The 16145-nt window shown below is 29.0% G+C and overlaps 1 protein-coding gene across 4 annotated transcripts; it reads left to right on the forward strand.

Moving 5' to 3' along the window:
* The first annotated feature begins 1088 nt into the window (after nt 1-1088).
* Nucleotides 1089-15666, forward strand: LOC107452206 (palmitoyltransferase ZDHHC3). 4 transcript variants are annotated; one of them, XM_043039709.2, is made up of 6 exons: nt 1089-1413; nt 5156-5453; nt 9457-9678; nt 11436-11517; nt 13024-13154; nt 13952-15666. In XM_043039709.2, the coding sequence occupies exons 1-6, from the start codon at nt 1394-1396 to the stop codon at nt 14111-14113; spliced, it is 915 nt and encodes a 304-aa protein (XP_042895643.1). In that variant the 5' UTR covers nt 1089-1393; the 3' UTR covers nt 14114-15666. The 4 variants fall into 4 exon arrangements, with proteins under 4 accessions (XP_042895643.1, XP_042895644.1, XP_042895645.1 ...); XM_043039710.2 differs by having other exon boundaries at nt 1214-1413; nt 5159-5453; XM_043039711.2 differs by lacking the exon at nt 1089-1413 and adding an exon at nt 1454-1499 and having other exon boundaries at nt 5159-5453.
* The last annotated feature ends 479 nt before the right edge of the window (nt 15667-16145 follow it).

The raw sequence follows: 16145 nt of genomic DNA on the forward strand, positions 1-16145 counted from the left end.
TTTTGTGTAAATTCTTTTGAACAGCCAATCGAGATCAATATTAACATTTTCTTATTGGTGTAAAGGTGCTTGAAGGAGATTGTAAGCTGCATCATACACCCGTTTCGGATTCACAAGTTCCATACATGAAATATGATTCGAAAGCTAGGCTTTTTTTCAATTTTACATGAATAGTGAATGAATCATTTATATTACATGGAAGAGAGTCTGCGGTCTTGTGCAAGTCATTGGGTACGTTGACAATGGATCCTTTTATCCCTAACTGATGATCAACACCAAGTTCTCGTCTTTGAATGAAATAGTGGTCGGAGAGCCACCATTCGCTCTTCGGTAGGGTTCAATTCTCTCAGTCGCTTTGGTACTTTTGGGAGGGACCGGCTTCGTGCTAGCGTTTGCGAACAGAGTCCTTTCTTTCTTCTCCCCTCTGCAGAGGATCAAAATTGTGATAGCATGTCTTCAGATCATNAGGGATGTTTTCCAGACCGTCGCCAATAGCCCATTATGCAGCTCTAGTGCGACGTAAATGAACAACAACAACAATCCTTTCTTTTTTCCGTTTGTGTGTCACGCTTAAGGTATTCCCGTATACTTTCCTTGGCTTTGGCTTTTTCAGCCACGCGGCCATAGTAAACTAAACTTACCGATCGGTAAGTTTAGTTTACTATTACTATTACTCTTGATTATTGCAATCAAAATGTGTGAAGACGCCATCAAATCCGAACCAAGACCCATTTTTCCAATGGGTAAAATACTATAAAAAGACTTTAAATTATTATTATGAAAATACATTAAGAATGACTGCTGGTGAAAATAAAAGAAGAAAAAAAAAGGAGTTCTACAAAATTATCAAACATCAGCGGTCGCCATAGCAACGCATGATATGACGACGAATACGCACTGTTAACTATTACTCTTGAACACAGTTGAAAAGTGTGATGACGTCCAAATATAGTGCGCACGCCATAAAACCCCAAACAAGACCCATTTTGCTAATTGGTAAAAAGACTAAAAAATTATCGAAACTAAAAATTAAGGAGGTTTTTAATATATAATGTTACGTTGTTTTATATTTACCATATAAATTTACCATACTGATTCAAACAAGTAGATCTGAGACACATGCGTTTTCTATTGTGAGATTTTGACTGAAGAAAAAATACTTGCTCTGTTGCTTAAGCCTCCACGAAATTGAAATAACAAAAAAGTATTATCTGGCAACGAAAAACGCGTCTAAAGGAAAACAAACAAAAATAGATGGTTTGATGTCACAGTAATATGTAGAGCGAATAAACAAGATTATTTCCTATTAGAAATATTTCGGTAGTAATCTAATACAAGAACTCTTAACAATGTGGTGATTGCTTACTTGGAGTAAACTCTATTATGCCATTACATGGCACGAAGACTTGATTGGTAAGTATTTATTTTCACTGATAAGTGATATCTTGATCAATGTCATAATTAGATAAGAAAGCAGCATGTAAGGTGATGAGAAATAGGTACACCTAATTAATTTTATTAATTTTTGTTGTTTTTTATTGTATGTTTCATTCTTATTGCTGTAACCGAAATAATGAAACGTATTTAACTTACCTAGCAATTATAAAATTTAAAATACCCAATTTATGTGATTTTTAACTAATCGACAATTTATGTAACATATCAGAAAGGGTTATTCTGAATTTACTTTTGAATATCACAAAAGTTTTGGCAATTTATAGCTTTTACAATTTACAGATCTGTTCGCTCTAACTTAATTCTAGAACAGAATAATTCACTGATTTTGATTAGCATATTTTTTTTTTGTAATAGTTGCGCAATATAAATTATGTATTTTGTGAGAAAAAAGTCTAGGAAAACTTTAAAGGTTTAAAAAAAGGGTAAATCTAATAACATATTTAACTAGGTTTCTGATAGATTAATCTTTAGCTTCTAAGAAACTGTCTTCCAGATAGAAAATATATAATTAAAAAGAACGCCATAATAGGTTGAAATAAAAATTTAATTTAAATTCAAAAATGTTTGTCGGTTTCACTGATGAGCAGGTCTTTTACTAACCAATTAATAAACTTATTACTAAAAGTAAGAATTTTTTTTATTTTTGCAAAGGAAAAATCTTTCTGCAAGAACTCTGTAACGTTCTGCAACAATGTCGCTGTGTAGCTGCTTTTTTGCCACGAGGCTAATTTGAATTAAAATTTACAATATATGTACAATTTGATATAAAATAAAATGACTCATAAATAGGGTTCACACCTATAATGAAACTTTAGTGGTTCATTCGGACCTCTTAGGTATTCAGTTTGTGGTCCAAAAACTTATTATGGTTGACAAACTTGAGAAAAAATCAAACTTTACAATTATAAAATTCATGTTATGCTACACATCAAAAGTTAATAATTGCCATATATAACACTCTAAAACTAATTAGGTTCATTAGCCCTAAAAGATTGAAGAATAGTAATTATTAAAATTAGATGTAAAAAAAACTGTAATACTAGTAAATAGATTCAACATAGAGATTAGAATGCTGAGACAAAATAAATTAGGAAAACAGAGAAATTAAGAACTGACACAATATTACATTAAAAATTAATTTTCTTAAAATTTTAAATAAAGTTTAAAAGAGCAAGAAATATTGTTTTATTGGTGAACAATTATAATGTTAGTTAATAAATCCAAAGCATAGCCACAACATGTAAACTTGAAATTTCTTCGTTTAAATTTAAAAAATTTGTTGTAGGCATTCTTTCTTATTCCATTTGAATACTACACATTTAAATTCTATACAACGCGTAGTACAATATTTTTTTTTTTAATGCATTGAATTCAATGTCAAAAATTAATTTTCTGTTACTATTATGTAAATTCCAAGCATATTGTTTATTTCAAAGCGACAAATTTGTCGCCCAACGACAAATTTGTTGTTAAGCAACATTTGGCGACAATTGTCGCCATACTAGCTTGAGCCCTAATACATTATGTAAATAATAATATTGACATTGAAACGAGAGGGCTCAATGTTTAAGTCACTGAGCTGCCGTTATGAAAAACTGGGTTTCTCTTCCCAGTAGACTTCATTGAAGTAACTTTCCTCTTTCATTGAAAGAAATCCTTCATTAAAATAATGTTGATATTTGGTCTTGTTTAGTTTTTTAGCAAAGAATGCTTTCATTTAATTATTTATTTAATATGAAAAGATATTCATCTGTAACTTACCATAATGGCTTAAATGTTATTAATTTTTATATTGTATTTAAGCTTAAAGGTAAATTAGTAAAAAAATTTAAAATTCCTTGATTAATAGGATTTATGCCAGTATGGCAACAATTATCGATAAGTGTTCTACAAATGTTGCGAAAATTATACACTTGCCTTGAAACATGTTTGATAATTTACAAAATAGTAACAAAAAATAGTTTTCTTTCCACTGAATTCCATGCATTTAAAATAAATGTTTGTGCTAATTTTATTGTTTTACGTGTGATAAGGAATTTAAATGTGTGGTATTCAAATGGAATAATAGAAAGTGTCTGATACAAAAAATTTTAAATTTAAATATTGAAATTTCAAATTTACATGTTGTGTTGTGTTTTGCATTTATGTACTGACAATATAATTGCACATCAATAAAACAAAATGTCTGCTTTTAGAATTGACTTTATTTAAAATTTCTTAATTTTTAGACAATTAATTTTAATGTAATATATTGTTATCTCTTATTATCTCTGTTTTCCACATTTATTTGATTAATCTTGATATTGAATTTATTTGATTTATTCGATTATTATCTATCTATTTGCCTATCAATTAGTTTTTGAACCTCTTAATTTTCCTTGCTATTATGATTCCTAGTCATTAATAACATTTTCTTGTTGTAGGAGATTTGTTTGTTTTGTTTTTTTGTTGGAGATTTGTTTTTCTTGTTGCAAGAGATACTATAAAGAAACAACTATATGACTGTAAAATTTTATTTATGTAGTTGCCATGAAATCTATTTATTTAAGGTCCCGCAGTGGACTGATTGTCAAGACACGATTCCCAGCAGATCACCGAAGTCAAGCATCACTGGCTGCTGTCAGTGTACGGGTGGGTGACTACTTGGATCAATCTGCGGAGGGACCGTGGGTGTGTGGTATTGGTTCTCATTGAACTGTTCTACGGTAAACTACTTGACTCTGCGTGCAAGTCGTTTAGCAACTGAAGCGGGGGTGCCATCCCTTCTGCAGAGGATCAAAATTGTGATGGCATGTCTTCGGATCATCCTCAGGGATGTTTCCCAGACCATCTCTAATAGCCCATTGTGCAGCTCTAGTGCGACGTAAATCAACAACAACAATTCATTAGAAAATTATCTTTTCTTATAAAAAGTTCCCTTTCTTGTATCAATTAATTGTTTTCTGTCCCACAGTGGACTGATCATTAAGACACAGTTCCCAGCAGATCACCAAAGTCAAGCATCACTGGCTACGGTCAGTGTGCGGGTGGGTGACCACTTGGATCAGTCTGCGTAGGGACCGAGGGTGAGCAGTATTGGTCCATGTTAAACTGTGCTACCGTAAAGTGCTCGACTTCGCGCGCAGGTCGTCGGGCTACCGAAGCGGGGGTGCCATCCCCTCCGCAGAGGATCAAAATTGTGATGGCATGTCTTCGGATCATCCTCCAGGATGTTTCCCAGACCGTCGCCAATAGCCCATTGTGCAGCTCTAGTGCAACGTAAATTAACAACAACAACTAATTGTTTTCTAAAAGTAAAAGGTATCTGAAAATAATTTCCATGTCTCTTACGTCACTGAAATACAAAAAATATCTGATTGATTGATTGATTTTAAGGTAACAAAAATAATGATTTATTCTTCTGACTATGTGACAGCTAATAGATTTGTTGCTACACCTGAATTCTTTGTTCGTCTGTCAATCATCGGTTACAGGTCAATCATCGACTCAGGGATGTTTCCCAGACCATCTCTAATAGCCCATTGTGCAGCTTTAGTGCGACGTAAATCAACAACAACATCCAAATATATATAGTTTAGAAATTTGATAATATGACATAAATAAATTACAACAACTATTTATTTAAGATGTAATTTTTGCATTCTTGTACCATAATTTCTAGAAACTGTGTTACATAATTTATTCAATCTCTTCTCAGCAGTAGAAGAAACAGCAAAGTAGTCCCGAGGCAGAACTCAGTACTGAATCCACCCGAGCCTGGGACGGATCCTAATAACCGATGCTGCTGGAATCGGCTATGGTTTGTTCAGGACATTTGTGGGATAATATGTGCAGTATTAACATGGATGCTTGTTCTGTATGCAGAATATGTGGTTGTCTTTGTCATTTTGTTACCTTCTCCTCATCCTTATTATAGTGCTGTCAACTTTGTGATATTCCAGTCATTAGCATTCCTTGCCATCACCTCACACCTCAGGACGATGTTCTCTGATCCAGTAAGTTTTAAATTATTTTTAACCCCTTAATGGTCGGTTAATTTTTAAAAAAATGGTCATTAAAGTGCCTATTTTACCAAATACATGTATTTGATTAGTGCTGACGTCTAGTTTAAAATAAACTAACTATCTACAATTACCTTAAAAATATCCTGGTACTACTATCTGGTGTGTAAAATGAGAAATAAAATGTTTTTCGAGCCAAAGAAATGAATTAGTTTTATTCTTATTGGCGCGTTTCTGCCGAACACTCCGGCCCAGAAATTTCACGGCAGCGAGAAACAGAGGGCAAAACCTCACCCCGTCATTTTCACGGGAGTGAGAAGGAATGGGTTAACATCCCACAATCTAAGCAGAAATCCATTTTTTTTTTTAAAAATCAATGTCTTCAACTCAGAATTATTTCTCTGACTAACTGACATTATACAAATTTTTTTTATAGTGTTGTTTCTTGTTTAAAATTTTTCGTTTCTGTGTAACCATATTTGTATTTTAGTAATATATACTAAGTTTTCAAAAATTAAATTTTCTGTAAAAATTAAATTTGGTTTTTGATCACAAATAGGCTTATTTTCAGATAGTGACAAAGCAAAAAGACAGTTATGTCAGAAATATATAGGAGAAGATACTAAATATTAAAGCATGGCAGTCACGCTTAATATTTAAAAAATAAAAATGCTGAAATTATTGTTAAAGTTTTTCAGTTTATAATATAGTTTTTGCAAAAGTGTGGGAAAATGATAATTTAAATCATTAAGTTTATAATTATAGTTTTATTGAATTCATTTAAGTATGTGTGTTTGTCCTTAATTGCTTTAAAAAAAAATGAAGCAAAAGTATCTTTTTTAACCAATCTTTAAAACCATTAGTATCCATCTCTCATTATAAAAAGTAACATTCTTACACCCGTAAATAAAATTGAAATAACAATATATGTTCCTAAACTATCCCATAAGAGGGAGTTTAAATTTTAGTGTTTGATTTTAAGAAACAAATTAACTATGTAAATTACAAAAATTTTCATTCTATCATAATACTGGAATGAGAAGATAGGCATTATTTGCTTTTGGAGCCTATCCTATAAATTAAATTAGAATAACTTTATATATTCTTTATATCCCATTAGATAAAATTATTATACCAATCACTATTTTTTCAGTTCTGGCAGAAGACGTTACCATGCCCCGGGCGAAACAGAAAATGGCGTAATCAGAATTTTTTTTAAAAATAGTTATAACTATTTTTTTACCGTCAATAGTCACTCTGGTGAAGTCATAACGCTGTATATTTCTGCCAGAAAATTATAAAATCTATATCAACCCTAAATGGTAATTTAAGAAATATATCAAGATAAATAAAAATTTCAAGTTTAAAAAAGAAAGCCGTTAAGTTTAATTAAAGAGAATATCACTTCAAGTACTCTAGAACAAACATCAATTATAAGTAATATTTTTAAATGAGCATAATCTTTTATACACTTACATATATATGAGCATAAACATCAAACAATTTTTCTTGCTTTATCAGACACAAATAGTTCTATAGACTTTACAAGATCAATTGTTTTTGATGTTTCCTTTTTCTTAGAGATTATTGCAGAAGAATTTAATTTCTTTTGTGTAACTGTAGACCTTAAATAGGTTTTTATAGCTTTTAATTTGCTGAAAGAATGTTCACCACTTGCTACAGAAAGTGGAATCGTTAAGAAAATTCTTACATTTTTCCACAAGTTTGGAAAAATATCTTTTAAATTTTTCTTGTAAAGGAAAATTAGGAGATAAATTGATAATAATCTTTTATTTCTTCCTTATTACTGCTGATGTTAAAATTATGTTTTAAATGTACTTTCTATACAATGTATGCCATTTCATTAAAAATTATTATTGCATTTATAAACTCATTCTCTTATTTGACCATTCAATTACAAGCTTTTCAATGACATGCTAATAAACAAATTATTGCTTCTCATTGTTAATACACCTCACACAAATCTTTTTGCGTTAAAATTTTTATGAAATCTGTACCATTTTTAAATTTACCATTTCATAGCTGTCAACTCTACTGGATTTTCCAGTAGACTACTAGATTTTGACAGTTTCTCCTGGTCTACTGGTTTAATAAAAATTCTCCTGGGTTTTGTAAATTTTAGAAAATTCCCTAAAATTGAGTAAGTTTCCTAAAAAAATCCCTATTGAAATATAATTTTCGTATAGGTTATTGCTTGTTTGAATATTTAAATAAGTGTCACTAACACATAATAAAGCGAGACTAATTTACAAAATCCAGTTAACTACCTTTGAATTAAATTCGTATTACTATTCAAAATTATGAATAAACATAATACATAACAATTCAAGTTCATTTAATGGGAAATCATAACTGGAAAATATTGCAGTTTTTCTATTTTGATTACTATAAAAATTCCTAAAATTCCCTATGTGTAAAATATTTAGTACATTATGCAACAATTGTCATGAAATTTATATTATTTCGTAAAATCTACTGAATTTCTTTCTATCTGTGTTGGCAGCTATGCCATTTAAAGAAACAACTAAAATGGCATCGTATAAAACACAATTATTCAAGTACGGGCAGTCACAGTCAGGGCCGGATTAACCTATAGGCACACTAGGCACGTGCCTAGGGCCTACGAAATTCAGGGGCTTACGAAAAACTTGGGAGAAAAAAATTTGTTGACAAAAATAATTTAGCTTTAAAAACAACAAGTGTATTTTGCACAAAATTATGAAGATACAAATAAAAATATAATATTTTTCGGTAATAAATTATTTTGCAGAATCTTATGATCTAATATATTACTTTTTTGCGATTTTTGGATTCAACGAAATCTTGTATTATGCTGTCGAATTCCAAACTACGCAAAATGTCGTATTCAATAGACATAAGTGCGAGCGATGCCAAACGATCTTGATTCATTGTTGAACGCAAATAATTTTTTATCAATTTTAATCTGGAGAAAGATCTTTCTCCTTCTGCATTTGATCCAAGAATCGACAAATATATTCTTAATGCAATGTGAACGTTAGGAAAAGTATTCACAAGTTTATCTTTAATTTCGATAGTTATTAAAGATAAACTTGTTTATCTTTAATAACTATCGAAATTAAATTTATCTTATAGTTCGATAAACAAATTTGTAAATTAAAATCTATATTAATAAAAATGTAAAAAAAAATATGCAAGAAAATTTTAGCATATATTTTGAAAAGAGAGGATGAGTGGGGGAAGGAGGGGAGGGCCCCTAAAACGGCTATGCCTAGGGCCTACGAAAGGTATAATCCGGCTCTGATTACAGTAATAGCAAAATATTAATGTTTATTGGTATAAAGTAATTTTAGGGGGAAATACGATATTCTCTACTCAAAATAACATAGGTTTATAAAACTAAGCATAAAAATCTCTGGTGCAACTTAAATTACAACAATAATAAATGTGTAGGTGAATTAAGAAGTTATCGATCCCACTGTCGTGAAAAAGAAGTTTTACTTTAGTCTCCCAGAAAATCTTTTAATGATTATTTTTAGTACTTAAATATCAAGTATATATATCAAGAAACAAAAAATTTTGAACATTTTAAGTATGAATCGATCGTTCTCGTTCTTAACATAAAATTTACTAAAGATCTTGGAAATTATCTAACCTTTACTAATTATATTGGGAAGTAAATTGTTTTTAAATAGCCCTTTCAAAAAATCTGCTGAAATTTGGGTGAAAAACTTTCATTGAAATTAAGACGAAATAGGAGTATTTTCTATATGAAATATTAAAATTTTTATATTAATATAATAGGAGAGCATATGACTCACTGGTTTTCATGTACAGTGTGCAAAAAAAAAGAAACATTTTGAATAACTTTTGATTTAATGATTGGATTTTAACGTATTGAAACTCAATATTAATGGTTTAAGGGGGTGATAATAAAAAAATAAAAATGTTTTTTTGATGAATTTTTTATTGATGTTTTTATTCTTTTTTTATGAAGGGTGCCGTTCCCAGGGGGAATGCAACTAAAGAAACTATTCAGCAAATGGGTTTGTGTGATGGTCAAGTTGTATATAAGTGTCCAAAGTGCTGCTGCATAAAGCCTGAGAGGGCCCATCACTGCAGTGTTTGTCAGAGGTGCATAAGGAAGATGGACCATCATTGTCCCTGGGTCAACAACTGCGTTGGTGAAAAGAATCAGAAATATTTTGTTTTATTTACTGTAAGTATAATTTCGTACAAAATATTAGTGCAAAGTAAAAAATCTATGTAACACAATTCTCCATAAACCACATTAAAGTGCTGAAAGTCAAATTCAATAAATTTTCGAAAATTATTAAAAACTATTAACTGTTTACCAGCTGCTTGAAAAAAAATTTGGAAAAAGATTGCAATCCCTAAATCAAAAAAAAAAATTTTGATGCATTTATTTTTTATGACAATTCTAATGCTCTTGAGATAATTCATTTTTTTTTCAATAATTAAGAAATATTTAAGTGCATGTTTTTTGTGTTTTAAAGTAATTTGCAACTAAAAATAATTTTTAAAACATTAAAATATTCCTTTGTTTTTAATATACATTACAATGTTTAGTAGAATGCAATGAATTATGTGAAATTATCTGTCAAAATTATATGTCTTGCAAAACCTTACATTTCAAGGTTCGAAGTATAAAGATTTTCTACTGTATTTACAAAAGTATTAAATACTTGATTGGACTCATAGAAATCTAGTGTTAGTGCAGATAGTTCTTCCATATATTGCACAACATTATAATATACATTTAGACCTATTGCTCTTTTTTAACCTTGTGAAATTTCATTATTATTTTTTTTCTTGAAGGAAAATAATACTGACATATGTAATTATTTGCAGTTTTTATAAAAGTAGTGTCTAGATATATAAGGTTTATGAGTTAGGAGATAATTCAAACTAATGCACCTGATCAGGAACTAAAATTTTAAACATTCCCACCTCAAAAATGGTTAACCATGAATGACACATATGTAAAGCATCATTGACTCCTTGCGAGGATGGTACAACTTAGTAATTTACTGACTCATACAGTTTTGGAGCAAAATTAGGAAACTTTGCTACTAGCCATTGGCAAGTTGTAGCATTTTTACAATTACCATTTTTTAAAACATGTGGCCTATTTTCCGAAATTTGAAACGATTAAAAAAAAAGCTGTTATTTAAATGTATGGAAAAAGCTGTTATTTAAACTGTGTGGCTTTTTTTTTTTAAGCATTTCTTAAAATTTGGTAAACATTTTGAAGTTCTTTTTTAAAATAAATATGTGAACAAATATGACTTATAAAATATTCCTTATTATTCCATAATTACTACAAGAAAAATAACTCTAATCAAATTATGTGGGATGCATTTCCAAAGGAAAAAAGTGTGATTAAAAATAATTTGTTATTGTATTTAGTGGCCTTGTTACAGTTGGCAACCATTAATTTTGCTCCATATCTAACTAGACCATATAACGCTGTAAGTGGTCTCATGTTGTACTGTATAGCCATTTACTATAGCTAGACATCACTTAAGTTTGATGGCGAAGACTGTGAATCAGCACTTAAATAGGCTTGTTACTTATAAATATTACTTTTGAATTGCTTTTAAATTTTTTATTCAGTTTATATTATTGTCTGTTAAATTGTCTAGTTTATTTCTCAGTTTTATATAGCTCTGGTTAATATCTCATGCCTTCTTTCTTGCTATCAGCCACTTTCTGACATATGTTAATAGTGAAATGTTGCAAGTAGATATTGCTATTAAGAAAAATAAATTATTTACTATAATTTATTGTTTGCCAAATTTGATGTCCATTTTATACCTCAGTTTTACATAACTGATATTATTCTGTGGGTTAACAGTGATGTGTGAACATGTTGCCTATAGACATTACAGTTGATTTTTTTTTATTCAGTCTAAGTTGTTGCTTGTTAAGTTAATTGTCTATTTTATTCCTCAGTTTTACATAGCTGTGATATCATCTCATGCCTTCTTTCTTGCTATCAGCCATTTCATAATGTGTGTTAACAGTGACTGGAACAGTAAGCATTATTTCATTTTCAGCTAACATGCACTCCCTAATTTTTTTCAGTTAAGCAATTTTTAGAATGAACTTAATTTATAAAATTTTGAATATACTCTCCTGAAAATTGACATACATACTGTTAGTTTCTTATTATTTTGATACAAAGCTTTATTTATTTTATTTTTTTTTTGTTGCCTGTCATATAAAAATATTAATTTATCAACCTAAACATGTGTTTAATTGTCAATGTGTTTAATTTATAAAATTATATAAAACATTTGCATCTTGTTCATGTGTTCTCTATTAATTTATGATTGTCTAAAAAATACATTGCTATATTAGATAAAAACCCGGATATTCACTTAGTCCTTTTATTTTAAATAATGTCTTCCTTTTTAAAAAAAAACTTATTTATTGTACTTATTAAAAATTTGTCCCAATTTGAAAAAGGGGAAAGCTGACCTCTGAGATTGTCGCAGAATATCGTTGTATCTGCTTGTCAACAAAGCAAATAAGAAAAAGAAGTTTCTATAACAAATTTATTTTAAAAAACATATTACACTGGTAAACATACTCTCACAAACAGAGTGACAAATGAGTAACGAAAAGAAAGAATGAAAACAAAATAATTGTCTTCAACAGAAACTTAAATACTCTTTAAACAGATACCGGATGACGTCATAATCCATGCAAGAACGACCAACAGCAAATGAAAAAAAACTGGCCGATCCCCGCAGACCATGACATTACTGCCATAGGTTATATGCATGAGATCGTCATCTTTGACTACTGACAGAGATCGAACCTATAACCTTTTGTTATTTAATCAATCAAAATAGAAAAAATCCTTTTAGCATTTATTTGTCTAACAAAAACGATGTAACATTATTTTATTGGTAGTAAAGCCAAAGTTTTTTATCCAATATCATAAAAGATGAAAAGTTATCTGAAATTTTTTAAAGTTTTGAAAAATTTATATACAGACTGTAATCAAGGCTTATAGAAACTGTTATTTACTATAATGCAAAATTTGTATAAGTCGTAAGATGCCATTGATATTAAATATTTTGGTTCTTTAATAACTGTTTTAAAAAAAAAACTTTTATTTTGTTGAATAATTTACTTAAATGTCATTGTTTCTATATAAAACACAAAGCAAAAATGCTGCAATGTATCAAATGTTAACTAGCTTGCACAGATGTTTATTATTTGACTGATTTTTTTTCTTTTTTAAGATTTTTTGTTATTGAAAAAGGAACTAAGCATATAAACTTTTTCCAGTGGCCAATTTAAATTTTGCATTCAAACAAATGATACAATATCCAAAATTATTTATCAAGGCTTTATTTTAACAGTTCTAAATTTTACAATTTTCATGTCAAGCTATAATGAAAAAAAAAATCTGCCTAATAAAGTCAGATACTTATTAATTTTTTGATTTGTTGTGTATTAATTTGCTAATAACTATCTGTTCTGTTTTTTAAAGAAAACTTCTTTTGAAATTATTATTTTTTATTTTTAGAATGCTCTACCAAATCTCCTCCTGCTACAGTCATTCTGTTAATTTTGCTGATATTTGAAGCATTACTCTTTGCAATTTTTACTTGTGTTATGTTTGGTACTCAAGTTCAAGCTATTTGGAACGATGAAACGGTATTTATTATATTTAATACAACATAAATTTATTTAATTTTAACCCTTAACTTAGATTGAAAGGGGGAAATTTATCGAGGTATGTAGCAAAATTTTTCAACAAAAAATAAGCACCCTTTAAGCTCTCTAAAAATATTTTTGATCACTTTTTAAAAAGTAAACACATTGCGGCAAACAGAAAAATTTTTAAAAAAAGTACATTTGAGGATTTAAAAAAAAACCTAAATCAAAAGTAAATACCTTTACTCACTTTTCAAAAACCATATGCACCCTGTATATGTATATTTTCCTGCAGCATAAATTGGTTTTTTTTTTCAGTATTACACAGTTGAGGAAAAGAACAGATATAAAATATTGTTCTCTATATCTTATACAGTTTCTGATGTTCTAGAATGAAGTTAAAGTTTTAGAAGTGGCTCAGGGACAAAAGTAAAATTTAGGTGAAGTCTAAAAGTATTATCCTCTAATATTATTATTCTCATTTTTCTATCACCAAGGCTATTAGTTACCGTATAGATCTGTTCAAAATTGTTTCATAACGAAAAGTGATAAGTATCTCTAAAATGTAATTTTCAAAATTTCTAATAAACAAGTCTTTAAAGATGTTTAACTTTGTTAAATATTTTTTCTCAAGGAATATTACTTTTCTGTCAATTTTTTCACCTAAGCTAATTTTTACAGGTTTGTCAAAAATTGTTACTAACAAAAAGTAATAATTCCGAAAGAATTTTAATTTTCAGTAATTCTTATAAAACCTGTCTTTAAACATGATTAACTTTGTTATTTTTGTTTTCCAGGGCATAGAACAGTTGAAAAAAGAATCTGTGAGATGGCAGAAACGTTCCCCTTGGCGCAGTTTGAGATCAGTATTTGGCCGATTTTCTTTAGTCTGGTTTTCTCCTTTTTCTGGACCATCTTTGAATTTCAATAAAGTTGATGGTTATCTGCATGCGGTTTGAGTTATCATTAATTCAAATATTTTTAATTTATTAAAAATGAATTATAGGTGAAGAATAAAATGCCGTTGGTTCCCTCCTATTTTACCTAATAATTGTATGAGAAACAAATTTGCAATAGTCAAAAAAGCAACATCTGAAAACATGAGATGTATTTCATATGTATAATCTGTAAGGTACGATAACATTTGTTATTAGTCTATGTGCAAATACATTGGATGCTGCAATCAAAAATTTTTTTAATTGGTGGACCAAGTTCAAATGAAAATGAATTCATTATTATGTTAAAAACTGGTTTTTGAAATACCTTCAGTGCTGCATACTAAACATTTTACGTAATAAAATAAATTCAATAATTTTTTTATCTTTTTAATTGAATTCTCCTAAAAAAAAACTAAACAAGCCATCAATCTTTACCGACGTTGAAAATTAAAAATTTTTGTGTTACTGAACTGAAGATACCTAATTGGATACCTACCACACTGAGATACCTAATTGGCAATCCTGTGGTCATTGTTATGTTATATCCTAATGATTATGGGTACCAACTATGTGCATTTTTAAAATGACTAGTATTTTTATTATGATACCTTTCAGATTATTATATCCTTGTGTTAAGTGCAATTTTAATGCTTATATTTATACTGTTTTTTTTCTGTTTGTTTTTTGTTGCTTCAACTAGTAAAATGCATGGTAGGGATTGATTTGCTTAATGAAAGGTTTTCAAATTTGAGGCATTTTTGAAGCTAAAATAGTTTTTAAATTGATCATTATTGGCGATTAACATTGATTCTTGTGTATGTCTATTGTATTATGGTTAACATTAAGCTTGAATTAAAGTTTAGACTTAAGGAGACTTATTGGAGGAGATTAAGGATTACCAAAGGAGAATTGAATTAAAGTTTAGACTTGGAAGTCATCAAATTAAAAAATACATTATGTGATAACTGACTGGTCAATTTTACGTGATTGAATTTTTTTTACTACCATGTGTTAATTTTTTTGGTTTAAAACATCATGGCTTAAATATGGTTTACAGACTTGTATATGGCAAGCAGTTAATAAAACTTCAGTAATTAACTTTAAAAAGTTAGTATCAGACAAGAAAACATAAAAAAATACTAATCTTTTTAGAATTCTAAAATCTTTAAAAGTATTCTTCATTTTAAGATTTTATTTAAAATGATTATCTCCACATCCTGAATCATAAAAGCAATATTAAAAGAAATGGTAGTATCATCTACTCAGTAAATTTAAAATGGATTATCTTTGGTAACAGACCTGGCAGTAACTAACAGATCAGACACTTCTGTTTGACGACGCAAAACAACTAATATAATGCCAGGAAATTTTTTTTTTAAATCTAGGATATGTTCTATATTTATTATAAATTTTTTTTTTATTACAAAAGTGTTTTGAAGTAATTTTACTTATTGGCAATTAGAAAAATAAGAAAATGAAATTTGAATTCGTTGTTTTGGGCTGTCCATTTTCTAGAATTTGCTAGAAATGTCTCTTTGTTAGAAATTTAGAGATAATAAAGCCTTTAACAAATTCTTATGTAATTCTTAATCGTATGTATTCTGGAAATCACAAGCATCTAAGCCAACAGACTGTTAAATTCCATAATAAAAATATTCTTTTGTCAGAAATCAAAAATGCCTCAAATTTGAAACCCACCCTAATATAAAGTGTGTGAGGCTCAGTAATTAGTGTAATGTGTATAAAAATTAACTTATATGCTTAATACATATATTTAGATTCCTTGTAAAAAAAAAAAGGTAATAAAAAACCAGTTTATTTAAGGACTAAAAAAATGAATGTATTTTTGTTCCACTTAACTGACAGTTAAACTGGTTCCTCTTTTGTACCACTTGACAGTTAACCTCTTCCTTATAATAATTGCTTATAGTTTGGAAACAATGCATTTTCTTATTTCTCTCTTAAATACTTGCAAACCACTACTTTTTTTTTTATTCCGACATTAATTTTATTTCCCTCTGCTTCTTTTTTTTTATTATTATTATATTGTATT

This window comes from Parasteatoda tepidariorum, chromosome 4 (assembly GCF_043381705.1).
Source record: "Parasteatoda tepidariorum isolate YZ-2023 chromosome 4, CAS_Ptep_4.0, whole genome shotgun sequence".
Taxonomy (NCBI): Eukaryota; Metazoa; Arthropoda; class Arachnida; order Araneae; family Theridiidae; genus Parasteatoda; species Parasteatoda tepidariorum.